We start from the raw sequence: 18065 nt of genomic DNA, 5'->3' as shown, positions 1-18065 counted from the left end.
GGGTTTAATTGGTTGTTTGTTTTAATGTATAATTAAGTGTGTAATTATTTCATTCTTTATCCATATCACCCTGTCCTGCAACTTCAGTAAGTCTTGTAAGTCAGGTAACATCAGGTTTCATCTAAAACCTACAAAACTGCTTAAGAAAACCAAAGTGATTGAGTAAATTGTTTCTTTCTCTGAAACTACCTGTTAGTTGGATCCAGTATTCTCTTTTTCTCATTTTCTGCACTTATCTGTTTTTCTCTGGCTTTTTAATTTTGCTTTACTTTGAATAACTATTGCTTTGACAGTGAAGGACAAGTTCTCAAACATGTACATGTAACTTAGCACATGTAAAGGAAAGGCCTGGTCCGAACAGTGGAAAGTCAGCAGTTTTGTGAAAGGTTTCTCTTTTCTCAGAATAGTTACTAGTAAGGTTGAGGAACTGTGGTTTTATTGAAAGGAATCTCATCTGCAGCTGCTATTTTTCCATTTAGATCTAGCAAGAGTAACTCATTAGGAAACTTTATAAAAGCTTTTTAAGAATGAAGGGTTAAATCTTTCTGTGTATGTGCTTAACATTTAATATCTTGCTTTCTTGTATGTCTTTTAGCCACATGTTAATCTTTGAAATGTAATCCATTTAGGACATTTGAGATTAATTTCTAAGAAATCTATATTTTTAGCTACTTCCTACTGTATGAGTACTAATATCTACATTTTTTTTAAATGCTGCCTGAAATTGTCAAGTTTGTAATATTTGCATTACTGAGAGGAAAATGAAGGGAGTGGGCAATAGAGGTAATAAATAAATAAACTGTATTTGTTTTCTGTAGGCGTGGAATGTTTTAGCTCTGGATGGAAGCAATTGGCAAAGAATAGACCTTTTTAACTTCCAAACGGATATAGAGGTTAGTGTCTTTTTCATTTTTAGGGTATTTTTCATTCCTATGGAGATGTTTAAGAGCATAGCCCATTTTGAGTGCCCCACACACTCTGCTTGTTTTCACACATTTTAAAGACTAAGTTCAGGAAAATAGTACTGTGAAGGAGCAAATTAAAAAAGAGCTCTGTACTTGCCTTTTTTTTTTTTTTTTTTTCTGGATGTTTGTTTCAGTTTTGGTTGCCAGCTGTGTGTCACATGATTTTCATGAATCATGTATGTATAGGGCTCTAGAAATTCAAGCCTGCTTATTTCCAGAAAGGAAAGGTGTAAACAGTGCCTCTGGATGGAGTGAAATTCTTGGAATCACTTTTACGATCTAGAGGATAGTTTTGCTGGTCCCAAATCCCTCTATAAGGGGGCCATCTAGTGCTGGAAGCTCACTGGACACTTGTCTACAGGATTTGGAGATTGTAGCACTAAAATGCTGGACAACCTTCCTTGCTCTAGAATTGCCTAGAGTTGAATCGTGTATCTAATTACTATTTTATAACCATTTGTTTTATAAGGTTTGAACCTTGTGTGAAATGCAGGTAGCTGTGAGGTCAAGTTATTTCCAGTATATAATGGAAGGTTTTAGGGCAGATTTTTCTTTTATAAGAAAAACATCTGCATTAATGCTGTCATAGATGTGCTTAACAAAATAAAGTATGACATCTGAAAATGAAGAGAAATATGATTGGGGAGAAACAATTTCTTGATTCAGTCTGAACTGATTTTTTATTTCTTGTTTGATACAAATTAAATGTAGGCTACAATAATAGATTTGCTTCTGTATTTTATGTTTTAGCTTCTTAGTTGCATGAATAAAATCATTTGCTCTATTTTGCATATCATGGTTACAAACTCTTCCTAAAGTTTCACAGTAGCATAGAGGGTAAATTTTTTTCACCACTCTTTTAGAACTTTATTGCCAACTCTTGTGCTCTCCTCATCTAAAACAGGAGGATCTTTCAGAGATAGGAGAAAGATTTTTGGCATCTGCCTCAATCTAAATGCATCAAAGAAGACTTGGAGTTTTAATGTCACATTTTCAATTGCCTTTAAAAATCTTGTGTTCCTCATTTGGTAAGAAATAAAGTAACACCCCAAAGGTCGGGAGTCCTTCCTGTTCATAGGCCTTTTCTGTGTTTGCAATCATTTTGGTATTTAGAAACACAGTATTGTATTTTCAAGTTTTCTATATTTTTGACATATTTTTGTCAAAATGTTTTATTATTTTACCTAGTAGTGTTGCCCTCTGAGATGCTGAGATATTTGTAGCATGGGATTCAGGGGAAGGAGTGAAACTGAGTTATGATCTTCTTTTGCTATAAAAAGCTATTGTGGTTTGGAGTAATTCAGTTACTTCAGTATATTGTAATTAAGTACATTTCTAATACATACCCCTTAAATTTATTCATAAAAGTGTGTTCAACAAGAAATTATTACACAAATCAGTTCTTTAACATAATAGTTTCACATTTGGTGTCTAAGAACTCTGTTTAGCTGTTTTAGTATTGTATTTTTTTGTCCGTGAATTTAGGACAGGTAAAAGCTCCCAATTGTATTTGACAACTTTGTGCTCAGTTGGATGTCATGCTGTTTGGTGATTTTTCAGTCAGTACTTGATTTGAGAATATCAAAATATGAAAACTTAGATTTTATGAAGTTTTCTATATTTAAGACTTCACATGGTAGAGAATAAAGTGGGAGGGGGACCCTATAAGAGGTTTTTGTTTTCTATCAAAAATGTGTGATCTTGAATTTAAATGTACCTTAGGATTTCTTGGCTTGTGGGACAATTGTAAGCTGGGTTAGGTTGAAAAACTAGGGTTTTTTGAGTGACAAACTATTCAAACAGCTAAATGCTTTTGAATGCACTAAAGTTGTCTTCTTTAATATGCTGGTTTTTGGGAGGTTTTATATGATCAAAGAAATAAATGAATTGGGGAAAACTTATCTCATGATTTGTTTTTATTTTCTTTTAATAATTCTTTAGTATTTGGCTCTTTTCTGCAATGTACATTGAACTTGTATGTTATTCATTGAAGAATTTATCCTGCCAGTAAAGGTATTTGGCCTTTGCTGAGAAAAAATAGTAATTAACTGAAAAGCTTTAAAAAAATATATGATTTTCAGTTTGTTTGTTTTGGCATAAATTTTTCAGAGTAATAAGATAAGCAATGTTGCTTATGGACCAAGAAACAAGCTATGATAAGCAAATATTTTCCCATAGTGATGGCCAGGATGTTAGTATTAGAGATGGACAATGAAATGTAACAACATGACAACAAAAAATCCACTGACCTGTAATTTATATATATTTCTTCTTCCAAAACATAAAGGGAGATTAAAAAAATGCACAGTGCTGTTAGGTATTATTGCTGTTGTTGCTGCTCCCACCAAGGTTTTTGGCACCTTTCACATCCCTATGGCAGGAGGGAGTTGTGATGTACTGGCCTATGCAGTTCTCTGTGGGCAATTTCAATTTACATGCTGTAGGAGTGACTGAGACCCTTGATGGGTGGCAAACTCTCCCATTCCACCTCTGGGGCAGTTCACTGCATATATTAGACTTGAAGCTCATTTTAGTAGTCTTAATGGGCAGGGTCTTCTGTGACAAAAAGTTGAGTTGTGTGTGATTGAATGAAGAAAGGGAAGAGAGAATTAAAGATTAAATTGAATAGCACCTGAATATGAGTGGAGATTCTCAACAGGTAACTGTTCTTTCTTGAAGAAGCAAAAGAAATTCAGAGTTGTAGCTCTAATGGGGTATAGCTGAGGCTAGTCTTATCTCCTGGGATTTTAAATTTGGTTAGAATATTGTGTCAGAATAAAACTCAGCTAAATCTTCCTTTTATTTGGTTTAAGGGTCGTGTTGTGGAAAATATATCAAAAAGGTGTGGTGGGTTCCTGAGACAGCTTAGTCTGAGAGGATGTCTTGGTGTTGGAGACTCCTCTTTAAAGTAAGTAAAATTCTTGATTAAGACATCACTTGTTTCCTGATGTGCATACCAAATGCCGCTAGATTACCGTTAGTCTTTTTGTATTTCTGAGTCCTGACTGATGACCAAAATGCGATCCTTGGGTAAGTACTAATTACCTTAATGTTAACTAAATGAGTCATCAGTTTGAGATCAAAATATAGCTTCTGTTATTTTCTAGAAATGAGCTAAGAAATGAAAGCTGTGCTTTTCAGAAACATGTCTTTTTCTTCCTTTAGGATTATGCTGACAGTGTTCCATTTTCAAATGGTTAAAATGTTTTCAGACTATACTCTAGCTTCCTTCAATAGTCAGAATATCAAGATTAGTGGTCATTTTATTGTTTGTCATCTAGTCTGGACAAGAGGTGACCCTAGCTATAGGAGGAAGGATAAAAACTGATGCAATTTAGTGTCTACATAATCAGAAAATATCTGAGGTTCTCTCTCTTGGTCTAAATAAGAACAGGCAGGCAACAAGAACACCTCGGGAGGCTCTAGAGAGGACAGTGTCCCTTCTTTCACACAGTATATTAACTGAACTGGGCAGTTTGTTCCCAGAAGAATGCTTGAATATATACAAACATTTTTCAGTGCAAACTGTTTAGCCAGGTTCTTCTAGATATTTCTGTCAGTATTTAAACCCAAAGATTCTACCTCCAGCTGATGGGTCCCTAAACCATAAGTGCTTTAGGGCTCAAAGAACATCTGGAGGAAGGCTTGGGGTATGGCTTTTTGCACTTATGCTTTCCTCCTTTCTTCCTGGAGCCTGGGCTGGATGGTGTTCAGTCTGATGTGATGAGGTCATTCTCAAGTGGAAAATATAAACACAAAGATTTTGTTAAGTAATGGGCATTAAACTAGTGTTGTATGACCTTTAGCTATTCCTAAAATTTATAAATTAGTTCAATTCATTCCCTTTTGTCTCTACAGTAAATTCATGCAGCATTAATTTTCAGATACTCATTCTGAAAGTGAATTTTCCTTTAAGGGTATTTGTGTTGAATTGTTCCCAGTTTGATTAGTTTTGTGGGTGACACTAATTTCTCTATTTATCCTTCTTCTACATCAACTTTTGAGTAAAGTAGCCAATTACTGATGTAGGTATTGGCCATGTAACCACTGAATGCTTGTGGCAGGTCTGTCAGGACATGCCCCACGCTTGAATCTCAGAGGCAGTTTGCTGTTCCTTTGAAGTGTAACATCTTTCCAAGTGATTTGAAGAGTGTCTTGATTGTTAATCTCCCTCCTATATAAATTTTGGAATAGCTGTTTTGAGAATTCCAATGGAAACTCTCACCAGTATAACTGCTTGCTGGGGCTTTTTTCCATTGTTTTCAATCCATGCTGGAGAGCCAGAAGTTGTTACCAGCTGTGCATGTAGTGAGATCTGTGAACCAGGGCAAGCCTCCAGACAAAACTGGTTTTATGTGTTTCATTCCCTCCTGCCAATAAAATTCATGCAGTTGAAGGAAACAGGGGCATAAAAACAGTGTTCTGAAATGCAGTGTAGCTGTAAATATTACTTTGCACAGACGAAAAGAAAGCTGATGTATTTGTAATTAGTATAAGGATACATACAGGCTCTCAGCAGTATAATAGCTCCAATCATCCTTAGAGTTTATAACCAGTAGTGTACACTGATGTTTTTTAATTTTTAAAATAATAAAGGAGCAATCTGCTCCAGGGTTTTCCACTGGTAGTTCAGTAAGCTTAGGTCACACTTTGCTATTGCTCCAGGTGTGTCCCTTTCCATTTACTGTGGGAGCAAGCTCCTTATTAAGACTTGCAAAGGCTTCATTTATGAGATGTGCAAAAACTCTCCCCAGAGGCCTGATGTTGTAACTGATGTAGCACCTGAAGCTGTTTATGCTCTTTGAGTTTTCTGTTATGGTATTTGAAGCAAGTTCTGGCTTACATATGACAGAAATAACCACCATGCCCAAGTATGTTTGAGAGTGAACCAGCACTTACCTAAGACCAGAAGCTTGTAGTAGGAAAAGGAAAAAGCAACCACTGAGACAAATGTACTTGAGGCATACTTTGCAATTACTCTGCAGCTTGAAGATCAGGCTTTTTGATCAAGGTGGGAGGAGGTACAGCACAGACGCGCTCTAACGACTGCATTGTACTCAGGACATTACAAGAATTCACCTTTTTGTTGCTGTTTTAGGACCTTTGCACAGAACTGCAGAAACATTGAACACTTAAATCTGAATGGGTGCACAAAAATCACTGACAGGTAAGTCAGAGAGGTTTTTTGATTGATTAAAATTTGGAAAAAGAAGTAGCTGAAGGTATTTTTAGTGTGTCTGCTGTTTTGCAGCACGTGTTACAGTCTTAGCAGATTCTGTTCCAAGCTGAAACATCTGGATCTGACATCCTGTGTAGCCATCACAAACAGTTCTTTAAAAGGTTTAAGGTAAGAAGATTCAGTGTTCTGTGTTAAAGAAAAGTGTTTTAAGAACTATTCAGCATTTAATAAAGTTTAAAAATTGGTGCTGAACTTTTATATTATGAATCAGCACTGACTGTATTCTATATCTAAGACTTCTGGGTTGTAGATTGTGGTGCTTGTGTGTGGTCTTTTCTCATGGCTTTTTTGTGGAGGCCTGGCACAGTCCACTGGCTATCATTAATTTCTAACAGTGTGTTTAATTTGGGTTTCCCACTGTTATGACTATTTGAAGGCTGGATTTAACTTTATGTATTTTTTTAATTCTCCCAGTGAGGGTTGCAGAAATCTGGAACATTTGAATCTTTCCTGGTGTGATCAGATTACGAAGGATGGTATTGAAGCACTGGTGAAAGGGTGTAGTGGACTAAAAGCTCTATTTCTTAGAGGTTGCACACAGGTACATAATTGCTTGGGTGATCCTTTAGGAATAAAATTTTGTTTTGGGTTTTTGAAATCTCCATGAATTAAAAAATGTAATTTTTGTTATAGTATTTTGTTCAATATTGCAAATGTGTTGGGCTGCTTTGCTGTGCTTTTAATTTATTGTTTCTTTTCCTATATCCAATTTAATTACTAAATACAGTTAGAAGATGAAGCTTTGAAACACATTCAAAATCACTGTCATGAGCTTGTAATCCTGAATTTGCAATCGTGTACAGTAAGTATTTGAAGCTTCCACAGGTACATTCTCTAAAAATCAGAAATCGTAAAACCAAAGCAAAGTGAAAGAGGAAAACAACAACAAAATAGTCTCACTTTGTGCTTCAGACTGCCTTAAAGTAGGACTTAAGATATATGGAAAAATACATAGTTAAGTAGGAGTTGTAAATGTTGATTATCTTCAGTGCTATCATTGTACGTGGTTTCACAACTGTATTTTTTTGGTTGAAAATCCACGTTGCCTTGGTTATATACAGTAGCAGTTCAGTAGCAGTGTTGTGAGTTCTATTCTTTGCTGATTACTTGATAAGGAAGTAACTTCAACCTTCTTCCATGTTGCAGCAAATTTCAGATGAAGGCATTGTGAAAATCTGTAGAGGATGTCATAGACTGCAGTCACTCTGTGTTTCAGGCTGTAGCAACCTGACAGATGCTTCTCTCACAGCACTTGGTCTGAACTGTCCAAGGCTGAAGTGAGTATGACGTGATTGTGTGTTATATGTCATGTTTTTACTGGCCTGGTCTAAGACATTCACTCCTAAAAATAAGCTGTATTTGCAACCAAAACATTAAGTTAGAAGTACGTAAATTTGAGGGCTGGTCCTCTAGCTTCATATTAATATAGTTCACTGTATATCAGAAAAGCAAGAGTTAATATATTACAAATAAGACATGCTGGGGCCAGCAGTTCAATTCTGTGCTTCTAGCTAAATTTTTTGGTACTAATTGCAAGTGAGAAAAAAGAAGATATAAAGCCCATTACTATTTTTAAGGCTAAAAATATCTGTGATTGTGTTGTGTCTTGTGATGTTTGTAATCTGATGTAGTTTTATGTAGATTTGTCTTACAAAAAGTAGCTAAATCATATCTGATAATTATATTTAAAGATTTTATTATAAAAGTACGTTTAATATGCTCTGCAGTACAGCCTCGTGTTCTTAAACTCATAAATAAAGAGTGCTCATGTCTTTGCAAGCATTGAGGACTGATATTTATGAGAGATGTTTTGAACATTAGGGGCTTACCAGCTAAAAATAATATTAATTTCCACATTGGTGTAATTTGTGCAAACATATATGTTGTGGCAAGCTTTAAAACCGAAGCTCAGTTATGGGGAGCAGCTCCCTGGTTGTGGAGACATATTTTAGAGACAGGTAATACTTTTGATTTTAGTGTAAATTAAATAAAAAGATAAGATTTTTGGATGACAAATGGCCGTTTATGACAGGAACATGCAGGAGTCAGAAATTGTTATCCTTAAATCACTGGTAGTGGAGGAATGAGTAGTCTGTAAAAATTCGGCGATGCTGCATTCAAATGCCAGTATACCATATGCTGACACACAATGTTCCTTTAGCTGAATGGGTGAAAAAGAGCTTTTGTGACTGTAGAAAACCTGTCCTTAAGACAATTACAGGCTGAGAGTCCCCTTTGTGTCCCTGTTCATGTTTATTAGGAGTTTAGGAGCCTTTTGGCATGCTTACTGGTGTTCCCTAGAAAGCTATGCTGTTACTGCTGGTCTTTTTCCACCATTTCTCTCATTTTCTCAGTTAGCATCTCAGATGGGAAACAAAAGGATGGCCAAACTGCTGTTAGTTGTGCAGTTCTTTCCAAGGGCAGTACAAGTGCAGCAGGAATTGTTTTGACTTTGGTAGGTAAACTGTCAGCCACGAGGGGGAAGGCATCTGCTGCTCTCCTCCAGTAATGAATAACAGCACGGGGAAAGAAAATGACCCTTTGCAATGATTACTGCATGTTGGAAGGACAGAAGGTACAGCTGGTTACAGCTAGACTTTTTGGATCGTGGGTGGAAAGCACTTGATAAAAATTATGTTGGAAATCAAAGGGAAATGTAATTCCACACTTGTTCTGTACCTTCTGAATATTTCAGTGTTGAGTGTGAAAGAAAATTATGCTGCCTCTCTTGGATTTGCTGGACCTGTTAGGAAATTTTTGAGTATTTTCTGTGCTGTGCTACTCTCACTTCAGGATCTTGAATGTCCTACTATTATGCTTTCCATGATACTGCTGCATTTCCCTGATTCAGCTGTTGCCAGTCAATATCTTCTTGGACAAAAACTTAGGTCAAGTATCAGCAGACCCTTCAGCTGTATTTCTTATCTCACATCAATGTAGAGATGTCTTTTCATCCCTCTTTATATCTACTCTTTCAGGTGCTTGGTACCTTCTCTTTTTTTCTCTTTATTAGCACTTTTTAATGCTGAAATACTTAGAAGTATTTTGGCAAGGCTTGTCAAGAAGACCACCTGTGAATCATTAATGTATTTGTCTGGGTGGGACTGTTAAAGTTAGAATCATATTCCTTTTAACCCTACCAGCTGCTAATTCCACAGGAGGAGGGAGGTGCTGAGTGTAGAGACATTGCAGGTGTGCCCAAAAAGCAGCTGTAGGCAATGAAAGCAGCTTTGAGTCTGTCTCGGAGAACATTTCTTCAAGAGTGGAGAATCTGCTTTGGATGTCATTTTGCCTCACCAGTTCCTATGTTAGATACTTTTTCACATATCACTGGTTGGGAAATTTATGTCAGTTGTAACTGGAAAAAAGAAGAGCCCTCTGTATTTAAGCACAGTTGCTAAAACAAAAGCAAAAATTATTTCCATGCTGCCCGGTGCCTTCCCACCTGTTTTTGCAGTCTGGGGTCTGATTGATGCAGTGTGTGTGTATACAGCTCACACCCATTTCAGGAGAGCTAGAGCTGCTTATCTTTTGTTTTCTTATTGTTCTGTTTCAACTGGGTGTGCAGGAAGTAGCATACTACTTTGGATATCATTGCAAATGTCATTCCCTCTCCAGCTCCCTTTAAAGTCAGCCATGTAATAAGATGGGCTGCATAGCAAGTGATCGATGAAAGGAGTTAAATGTGACCCGAATCCTGGGGTTGTTTTGTAGTGGTGTTGTTTTTCCTCTTCCTATTTGGTATCACAGGCAATTTTCAGAGTAGCTGAGAGTATTTTATGATAGGCTGCTGACTGCCCATAATGGAAGGGCACAGAATTTCTGAATGTAAGTCTGTAAAGTAAGTCCCAGAAGTATTAGAACCATTTGTTTTGGAAGAGGTGCCTGTCTTGTACTTGGCTTGAGTTTCCCTCTTACTTCTGAACCTTGTTGAAGACTGAAACTCTGAAAGTGGCTTTTCAAGCCTGTGGGGCTGCTCAGTTTTAAACTTGGCTGGCCCTCTTGCTTTTGGCTTGGAAGAGACTGATCCAGCAAAGTCATAGTCAGAGCCCCACATCCTGTACTTTGGTGGGGTTGTAAAAGCCCAGTATGGCTTTTCCCTTTGCATTTTCTCTCTAGAAAGAGAATATTCTAATGACCTCCTAAACCAGTGGAAAGATCTGGAGGCCTTTCAGTATTGCCACAGAGTTTTTTTGTCCCTCTTTCCCTGCCTCCTCTCTGCCAGTCCTGGTATAGAAACATTGTTTCTGTGGTAAATTGCACTAGTTTTTTGCTGCTCATCCCATGGCACTGTGGTTTCCCTTATTCATCTTGATACTCACTACACCTGCCCTGCAAAGGAAAGTGTTCATTTAAAAAAAGGATAAAAAAAATAAAGACAGTGAATTATTAGTGGGATGGAGGCCTGCTATGCATACTTGTGGTACTATTTGGGGAGTTGACCTTTTGCTGTTAGTTTTTTTTTGTCAGTTCTGCTTCCCAGTGCCTCTTTGAAGTGTGTTAGGATTGTTATCAACACACCATCGTTTTCTTTAATGTTGTGTTGATATAGTTTGTTGTTCTTACTGTGTGCTTGGAGATTTTTAGCTCCTTGCTTTCTGGTAAATTGCTTCACTGTGCTTCATGCAGATGCTCTGAGGGGATTTCTAGTGAACACTTTCTCAGTTTTGTGGCTTCCCAGCAGCCTGTGTTTAGATAACAGGTTTTAGATGCAGGTTTTGCATTTTTCTTAACTGAGGGTTTATTTTCCCATATCTTTCCTCAGATAGCACGTGAGAAAATTTGGTTACTATGCTTTTAGTGAAACAAGAGGTTAAAATTACTCTAATTGTGTGTAATATTTTTCTACTATATGTCGTGTGACTGTCAGAGTCTTCTAATAAACTGGATTAAAAGTCTGCTTTTTAATTTCAAATCATGGTGAAAAGCTGTGGGGGCGAGGTATATGTTTATATATATTACACATATTTTTGCTATTGAGAACTTTTAAGTTGCAGAAGACAAATTTGTCTCTCAAATGAATTTGCTTTTCTCTATGTTATTATTTTCTTTAACATTTAAAACTTTTTCAGGATTTTGGAAGCTGCAAGATGTTCACATCTCACAGATGCTGGGTTTACCCTTCTTGCACGGGTAAGGGTCATTTCAGGAGGTTACAGCTTGCCCGGTTTCATTGCTGCCGAGCAGCTGTGAATTGATGTAGTTCTGCTGGGAAGCAATGTGAGAAGAGGAGAGTTAAAGTGGAAAGAAGCCAGAAACCAGTGGAGGAGGGGACTGAAAAGCTATTTTATTTCTGGATTATACTTAGATCTGCAGCTTGATCTGATTTGCCATCTATCATTGCATTTTTCACTCTTTTCCTCTTTTTTTCCATTTGTTTCAATTGTTTCAATCAATACAATACACTTAACATAATTCTAAACTCTTGTTATGTATTCTAGCCAAATTTCCCTTATATTGATAGCACGAGTCTTTGTGATATTGACATCAAAAACATCAGCATATAGTAGGTTGTTCTGAAGATAACTTCATTTTACAGAACACTTATATTATACATTATAAACTATAAGCACTTGTGCCCTGGTTCGTGCTGTATGTTCAGTAAGCATATTGGTGATGTCAAATGTTCCATGTTAAACTTGTGTGCTTGCTGGGTAGGAAATCTGAATGCAAAAATTATACTCTGTAAATGGGACTTATGCTGCTGATATTTCATGTGAATGAAAAGGGTGGGGGTTTTTTGTGGCCACAGTGGTTAAACAGAGTGATTTTCTCATTGTCCAGCACTTGGAAGTCAACTCAAGCCTGCTCTTAAATCTTTTTTTCCTATTCCTGGAAAAAGAGTTTGGGAATTGTGCTGAGCTTTGACACTGTGTGGTCTGCTGCAAGGTTACAAGGTTGCATTCTTTCATGAAATTAGTCATGATCAGATATTGAAAGGACTTCTGAAAGCTTGCTGGGGGTCTCAGAATGTTGCTCTGAGAAAATTGCTAGTGTAAGTGTGATGTGCAGCTTCCTTCTGCCCTTAAAGTAGATCTTATTTTAATATTTTCAGCATTCATTGGCAAAGCAGTTTGGTTTTGAGGCTTCTTTCTAATGTATGAAGATGATGAGACATGTGCCATGGGCGTAAGTGTATTCCTGATGAGTTAGGTGCAGCTGATAAATGCACAAGTTGTATGTGCAGATGAGTTGGCTTTAGTTCACAGGCTGTAAATACCATGGGTTTGGAGTAAGGGGGGAAGGGAAGCAGAGCTGCTGAGCACTAGTATGTTCTGTTCAAACCTTACAGGACAAGGAGGAGACATTTCACTTTGCAGGAGAAAGGCTGAAATTTAGATGTTTCAGAGGGAGGTGGGGTATTGCTTGTTAATTCATCTATTTCTTTTAACAATTTTTTTTTTGTATTTTGATGGTGATCAAATATTTGAAAGGATTTAGGTACAGATTCCTCAGCTGTGCTGTCCATATTATAAGCCCTGTGCATGATTTTATGTTGTTTTATTTAATTTTTTGTTTATCTGCTCATTTTTTGTTTATTGTAGAATTGCCATGAGCTGGAGAAGATGGACTTGGAAGAGTGTGTTTTGGTGAGATTTAATATGAAAAGGAATATTGAATGTCCAGTGCAAGAATGCAAAACATTAGCACCTTTGTCTAGATGTTATTTGATTTTTTGTAAGTAGTGTTGTGTTTATGGTAGGAAATAAAAGTAATTATTGGGAAATTCTATACAGGGAAATACTGGGATAGTAACAGGCAATGGGTTGTTTTCCAGAAATAACAGAACCCTCATCTGGTAGAGAAAGAGATACCTTATTTGAGGGTTGTCACTTCTGCTGTCTGTTGCTTATATCTGATGTTTGGTTTCTTTTATTCCCAGATAACTGATAGCACATTGATACAACTTTCCATACACTGTCCTAAGCTGCAAGCATTGGTAAGTGTAACTCCCGGTCTGTGGTGCCCTGAAGGACACACAGGCAGCTCCTGCTGTACAAACCCACGCTGTTCACTCTGTGTCTAGAAATAATTCCTGATGTACAGTGAAAGTGTTCCAAATATGTGCAAGTTTCATAAGTATTCTAAAAGCAGGACATTACTCCTAAAATATTTACATGCATTGTGTGATTAAAAAAATTTTACTAAATCAGTGGGTAATGACCAGAAAGCTTTTATTTTATGGTTAACATCCCTCGTATTTGATTCCTTACATATTTGATTCAACTTAAAACACTTAGATCCTTTATGGGTATTCTCAAGTGCTCAGTGATTTTTTTGGGGATTATGACACTTCACATCAAATATTGAATGAACAAAACCACCCAGAGAAGATAAACATAGTCATTCTCTAAGCAGTTTGGCATGCAAGCTCTTTTTTCCAAGGACTACATTTATATAATAAGTTATAGAAGGTTTCCTTGACTTGACTTTTGAACATAATTGGAGAGGATTGAGAGTGGGCTACCCTGTTGGATTTCAAAGAACTGTTTTCTAGGGAGGGCTGGCTTAGATCTTTCAGATCATCAAAACCAATTTGAGGTAACATAAATTTGTCTGTTCTTAAATCAAGATACTTGAAAATTGCCAGATTGTTCTTACAGTAGGAGTTTCTGTATTTCAGGCCGGTTGTCCTTTAGTGTAGATTTGTTATAACTACTTACATCTATGTGAGAGAACAAGTATCTTTATAATCTGTTCTTAGATGGGATTAAAGGAAAGTGTTCTGCTTCCTTAATTAAATTGTTATGATTAGTGTTACTCAGTGTTACTAAGGTAGCAACATGAGGAATGATGGCTTTTAAAAGGAGTTTGGGTTGGATTCAGTGATCTTGAAGGTCTCTTCCAACCTAGTGATTCTGTGATTCTTCACTATTTTATATTGCTCACTATTTTATATTGTTGTTTTTATAAATTTTTCTTTATCAGCTGTCCAGCTTCATTTCTGAACCATCATTCTTGATGTTAAACCAAATGATTTGTCAGGAGATATAGAGCCATTTATATGTGACACGTTTTTGTATTGTAATCCCAGTTGCAGCCAGTTCTTGCAAGAGATCTATTGTATCAGTTCTGTCAGTGCATCAACAAAGATACTATAAAACCTCATAAATCCTAAGTATTTTTTTCTGAGCCTGCTCCTCTTTGTTGGCCTTTGTGTGTTTGCCCACAGACAGGGAAGTGTGGATTGCTAAAAACATCACAACTTTTCTAAGGGAACCAGAAAATGTGATTTCTTTAGTCTATCTATATCTATACATATAACCTGTGGGTAGGAAGGATACATACTCAGACATTCTGTGTGTACAACAGTGGCTGAGAATGACAGGAAAAGACAAGACAGGCAAGTACCAAATATAGTGCATAAACTAATCTTGGTGCTTTCAATGTCCTGTAAACTTAAGTGTATTTGCAGTTAGAACAAACATTTTGGAGTTGCAGAGATCAAATTCAGATTTGCTTTTGTCATGTTTGATGACTCAGTTGATGGTGGAAATAGGCAACTCTTCAGTATCAGAGTGCTTTATTGCCTAATGTACTTAAGAAGTAATTTCTGGTTAAAGTATTTAATTTTACATTTAAATTTGTAGAGATACTGTGAAATATGATAGTTCTGAAGATGAGAAGACAATTGAATTCTTTACATCATGTGAAGTTCTCATAGTATGTCATGCCATACTTGATTTATGCACAGCATTTAGTATGTATTAACAAGAAAAAAATGACCATGTATCTTTGTTCTTAAGATTTCAAACAATTGTCTTTGTAAAATTCCACATTATTAATGTTAATATTAGGAAGGCTTAGGGAGTCAGAAAAATCCTGTTGTTTAATATGAAGTGTGTATAATTTGGCATATTTGTTGTACAAAGTTCTACAAACTCAGCTGTACATCCTGTATTGTCCTTGCAGTACCAAATACCGTGTCCCAGGAAAGCTGATTTTATAAGCTGCTTACTTTCTGGGTTGGAATACTCCTAATTAGCCAACAGCTTCACAGAACCTCCTGTCCTTCCTTGGAATAGTAGGTCTGTTATGATTGTTGGTTAACCCTGCAGCTGCTGATTGTTCCCAGGCTCTGAGCCAAACCAAATGCTCAGAGCATGTATACAGAGGAAGGAGACACAGGAGAGAGAGCTGATGTGTTTAAAGACTTGAGAGACTGCCTGAATGGGTGTCAGGAGTTAAAACACTGGGCAAGCACTTGATTTCTGCTGTCTTTTGGAGACAGTTTGCCCTTATGGTGTTGCTGGCTGCTCACACTTGATGTGTAAAATTGGACCAGCTGGACCTAAAGGGAAGCTGCTGAGGCGGCTCCCGTCAGACTCCAGGGGAGATGGAGACCTGTCCCTCCCAGCCTTTCTTGGGTTCCCTGTTCATTCTGCAGAGCAAAGATGGAAAAAGTTGAGGGCAAATTGTTTCAAAGAGGACAGACCTCATGTGCCTGGTAGCAGGAAGCTCACGACTGTAACTGAGGTGAAGTATGGTTGGAAGTCCCAGGTTGTCCTGTCAGGCTGGAATGAAAAGATGTGTTGTATCCAGAGAGGGACAAGGCTATATATGTTAGTTGGGGGATTGACATGAGGTCCTTTTGACGACTGCTATTTGCTTGCTCTGAGTTAAAAAGTGCTTTTGGACTGCTGCAAGTGTTTCTTCATCAGTTGCTGTCTGAAAAAAACAACTTGGGGCAAGGAAATGCTACTTCAGAACCAGGCACTGTTAGGTTTAGGTACAAGTAGAGGCAAAACACAGGACATAAAGCATGGTGCTAGCTCAGAGCCTTGGACAGGAGCAGTAGAGTTCACATGTCCTGCACATTTCACTGGGGAAGACTTGAGAGCATTCATTTCACTGGTGATAAAGAGTGGTTTTTTAAGCTGCTTCTGAGGAATGTCTGTTTCCTGTTGTTGTCATCATCCGTGCTTCTCCAAAAGTCATGAATTCCCTTAAGAAATGAGGAGAGTGCTTTATGTGGTGCCACTGCCTGAGATGCAACATCATTTTCCGTGTTCTTGAAATTCAAGGGAGCGAGAAATATGCTGAGGAGGAGCAGATTTTTTTTGTTTATTATGCTTATTGTTGCAAAAAAGACTGCTCCTGCAGCTGTATGAGATGTTTATTGCTCCTTGTTTGTACAGCCTGAGGTGCCAAATGTTCATGGCTTGTGGTTTTTTGAAACCATTATTTGGCAAATCAGTCCATTGTGGTTGTTCTCTATCTATGTGGACTTGCACAGGCTTGGTTCTGGTGTATGCACAAGAACATGGCAAGTGTGAAACAGTAATCCCTGAGTAGATACTCATCTATTCCCCTATGTTCATGATCATAATTTAAAGTTGTTTCTGGCACAGTGCTGTTTGTTTGCACTGTGTAGGACAATTGGAAAGGAATTCCCACATTCATAGAGAGCAAAGGGGCCTGTCCTGGTTTAGGGCAAATTTGGGAGGAAACCTCTGAATGAGGGCCCTCAACTGGTTTGGGGAAAAAATATTCCCTCAGAGAGAAGTGGGAAAAAAACTGTTTATTTAACTGACAAAACCCTTCCCAGCACAAAATTTAACAGTACCAAACAGCAAAACCTCTTGCTACTCTGAAGGAGATGACAAACTCAGAAGAGTCCCTTCCGTGGGTCGCAGCTCGGCTCACTCAGTCTGTTCTCAGTCCCTCCGGTGCTAGGAAATGCTGCAGCCCAGGCCAGGCCTGGTGGGCCACAGGTGTGATCTCCCAGTGCTCCTCTGGGTTTTCAGTCCAGAGCAGGTTCAAACAATTCCAAGAAAAAAGGAAAAGAACAGTCTGGGGGAACTCCTTTGCCTCAGCTAGCCAGAAAAACTAACCAAGAGCAAAACCAAAAAGTTCCACTGTCCACTGCAGACAACACAGTCTGAATGAAAAATGTGGGAGAGCAAGTGCAGTCATAACAAACTCTGTACCTCTTTCTCTCCCCTTTCACTCCTGAAACCAGTCTTAAAGCTGCAGAATTCAATATTTAACACCAACAGACGATTTGGGGACACAACCATCAGAAAGTCACCCCAAGACAGGGTGTCAGGGTTTTGCCAGTGATGTGTTTTGGGACTCAGCTTGTTTTGAAGCAAAGTTAAAATCAAGTACAGCTGTTTTGTTAAGTAAAGCAGTTTCTTTTTTTACTCTGCTGGGTTTCAGCTGTGTATTGCTTGTAGCTGTTTAGGGACTAGAGTGAAGGAGGTTGAAGAGGACTTCTGATGTCCAGAGGCTCAAATAACTTAGGACTGTTGGATATTGTTAATTGTTTGCCTCTCTCTTTTAGAGCTTATCTCACTGTGAACTGATCACTGATGATGGGATTCTTCACCTGAGCAACAGCACATGTGGGCACGAGAGGCTGCAGGTGCTGGAGCTTGATAACTGTCTCCTCATCACGGACGTGACTCTGGAACACCTGGAGAACTGCCACAACCTGGAGAGAATTGAGCTGTACGACTGTCAGCAAGTCACACGAGCTGGAATCAAACGGATCAGAGTATGTGTTTCCTGGCTTGTTCCTGTGAAAAAGCCAGAGCTGTTGGTACTGCTAGAGATTGTAGGAGTCCTACAAGTGTCCCAGGCAAGGGAGGCTGGATAAACAGTCTGTCAATGTGTGTAAGTTCCCTGTATTAAGAGCAGTAATTGTCAGTTCTGACTCATGACATTTTGCTGTTGGAATGATGAGCTCGTCTTCTTTCTGTTTTTGATTTTTTTTTTCAAATACAGGCTTCTGTTTTTAGGTTGGTATAGTGGCATGCTTTATCCTAAATATATTTTTTATATATATATATGTATCTCCTAAAGTATATGTTAATACACAGACCAATAGTAAATCATCTGTGTGGATATTTCAGTTG

General features: G+C 37.8%; 1 protein-coding gene across 2 annotated transcripts in view; it reads left to right on the top strand.

Annotated features, from left to right (window-relative positions):
- FBXL2 (F-box and leucine rich repeat protein 2) overlaps positions 1 to 18065 on the top strand; it is a 47447-nt gene that overhangs the window by 26929 nt on the left and 2453 nt on the right. The window contains exons 4-14 of one of the 2 annotated variants that reach the window (XM_079300241.1): positions 819 to 893; positions 3779 to 3873; positions 6064 to 6132; positions 6217 to 6312; positions 6619 to 6745; positions 6932 to 7006; positions 7351 to 7481; positions 11277 to 11337; positions 12750 to 12794; positions 13088 to 13144; positions 17492 to 17704. In XM_079300241.1, coding sequence (XP_079156367.1) covers positions 819 to 893; positions 3779 to 3873; positions 6064 to 6132; positions 6217 to 6312; positions 6619 to 6745; positions 6932 to 7006; positions 7351 to 7481; positions 11277 to 11337; positions 12750 to 12794; positions 13088 to 13144; positions 17492 to 17704 — 1044 coding nt within the window. Of the gene's footprint in view, positions 1 to 818; positions 894 to 3778; positions 3874 to 6063; positions 6133 to 6197; positions 6313 to 6618; positions 6746 to 6931; positions 7007 to 7350; positions 7482 to 11276; positions 11338 to 12749; positions 12795 to 13087; positions 13145 to 17491; positions 17705 to 18065 lie in introns of both variants that reach the window. The other variant, XM_079300242.1, reaches the window with a different exon arrangement.

Source organism: Erithacus rubecula (assembly GCF_903797595.1).
Source record: "Erithacus rubecula genome assembly, chromosome: 3".
Taxonomy (NCBI): domain Eukaryota; kingdom Metazoa; phylum Chordata; class Aves; order Passeriformes; family Muscicapidae; genus Erithacus; species Erithacus rubecula.
Note: the sequence above shows the minus strand (reverse complement) of the source record. Positions and strands in the feature narration are given on the sequence as shown.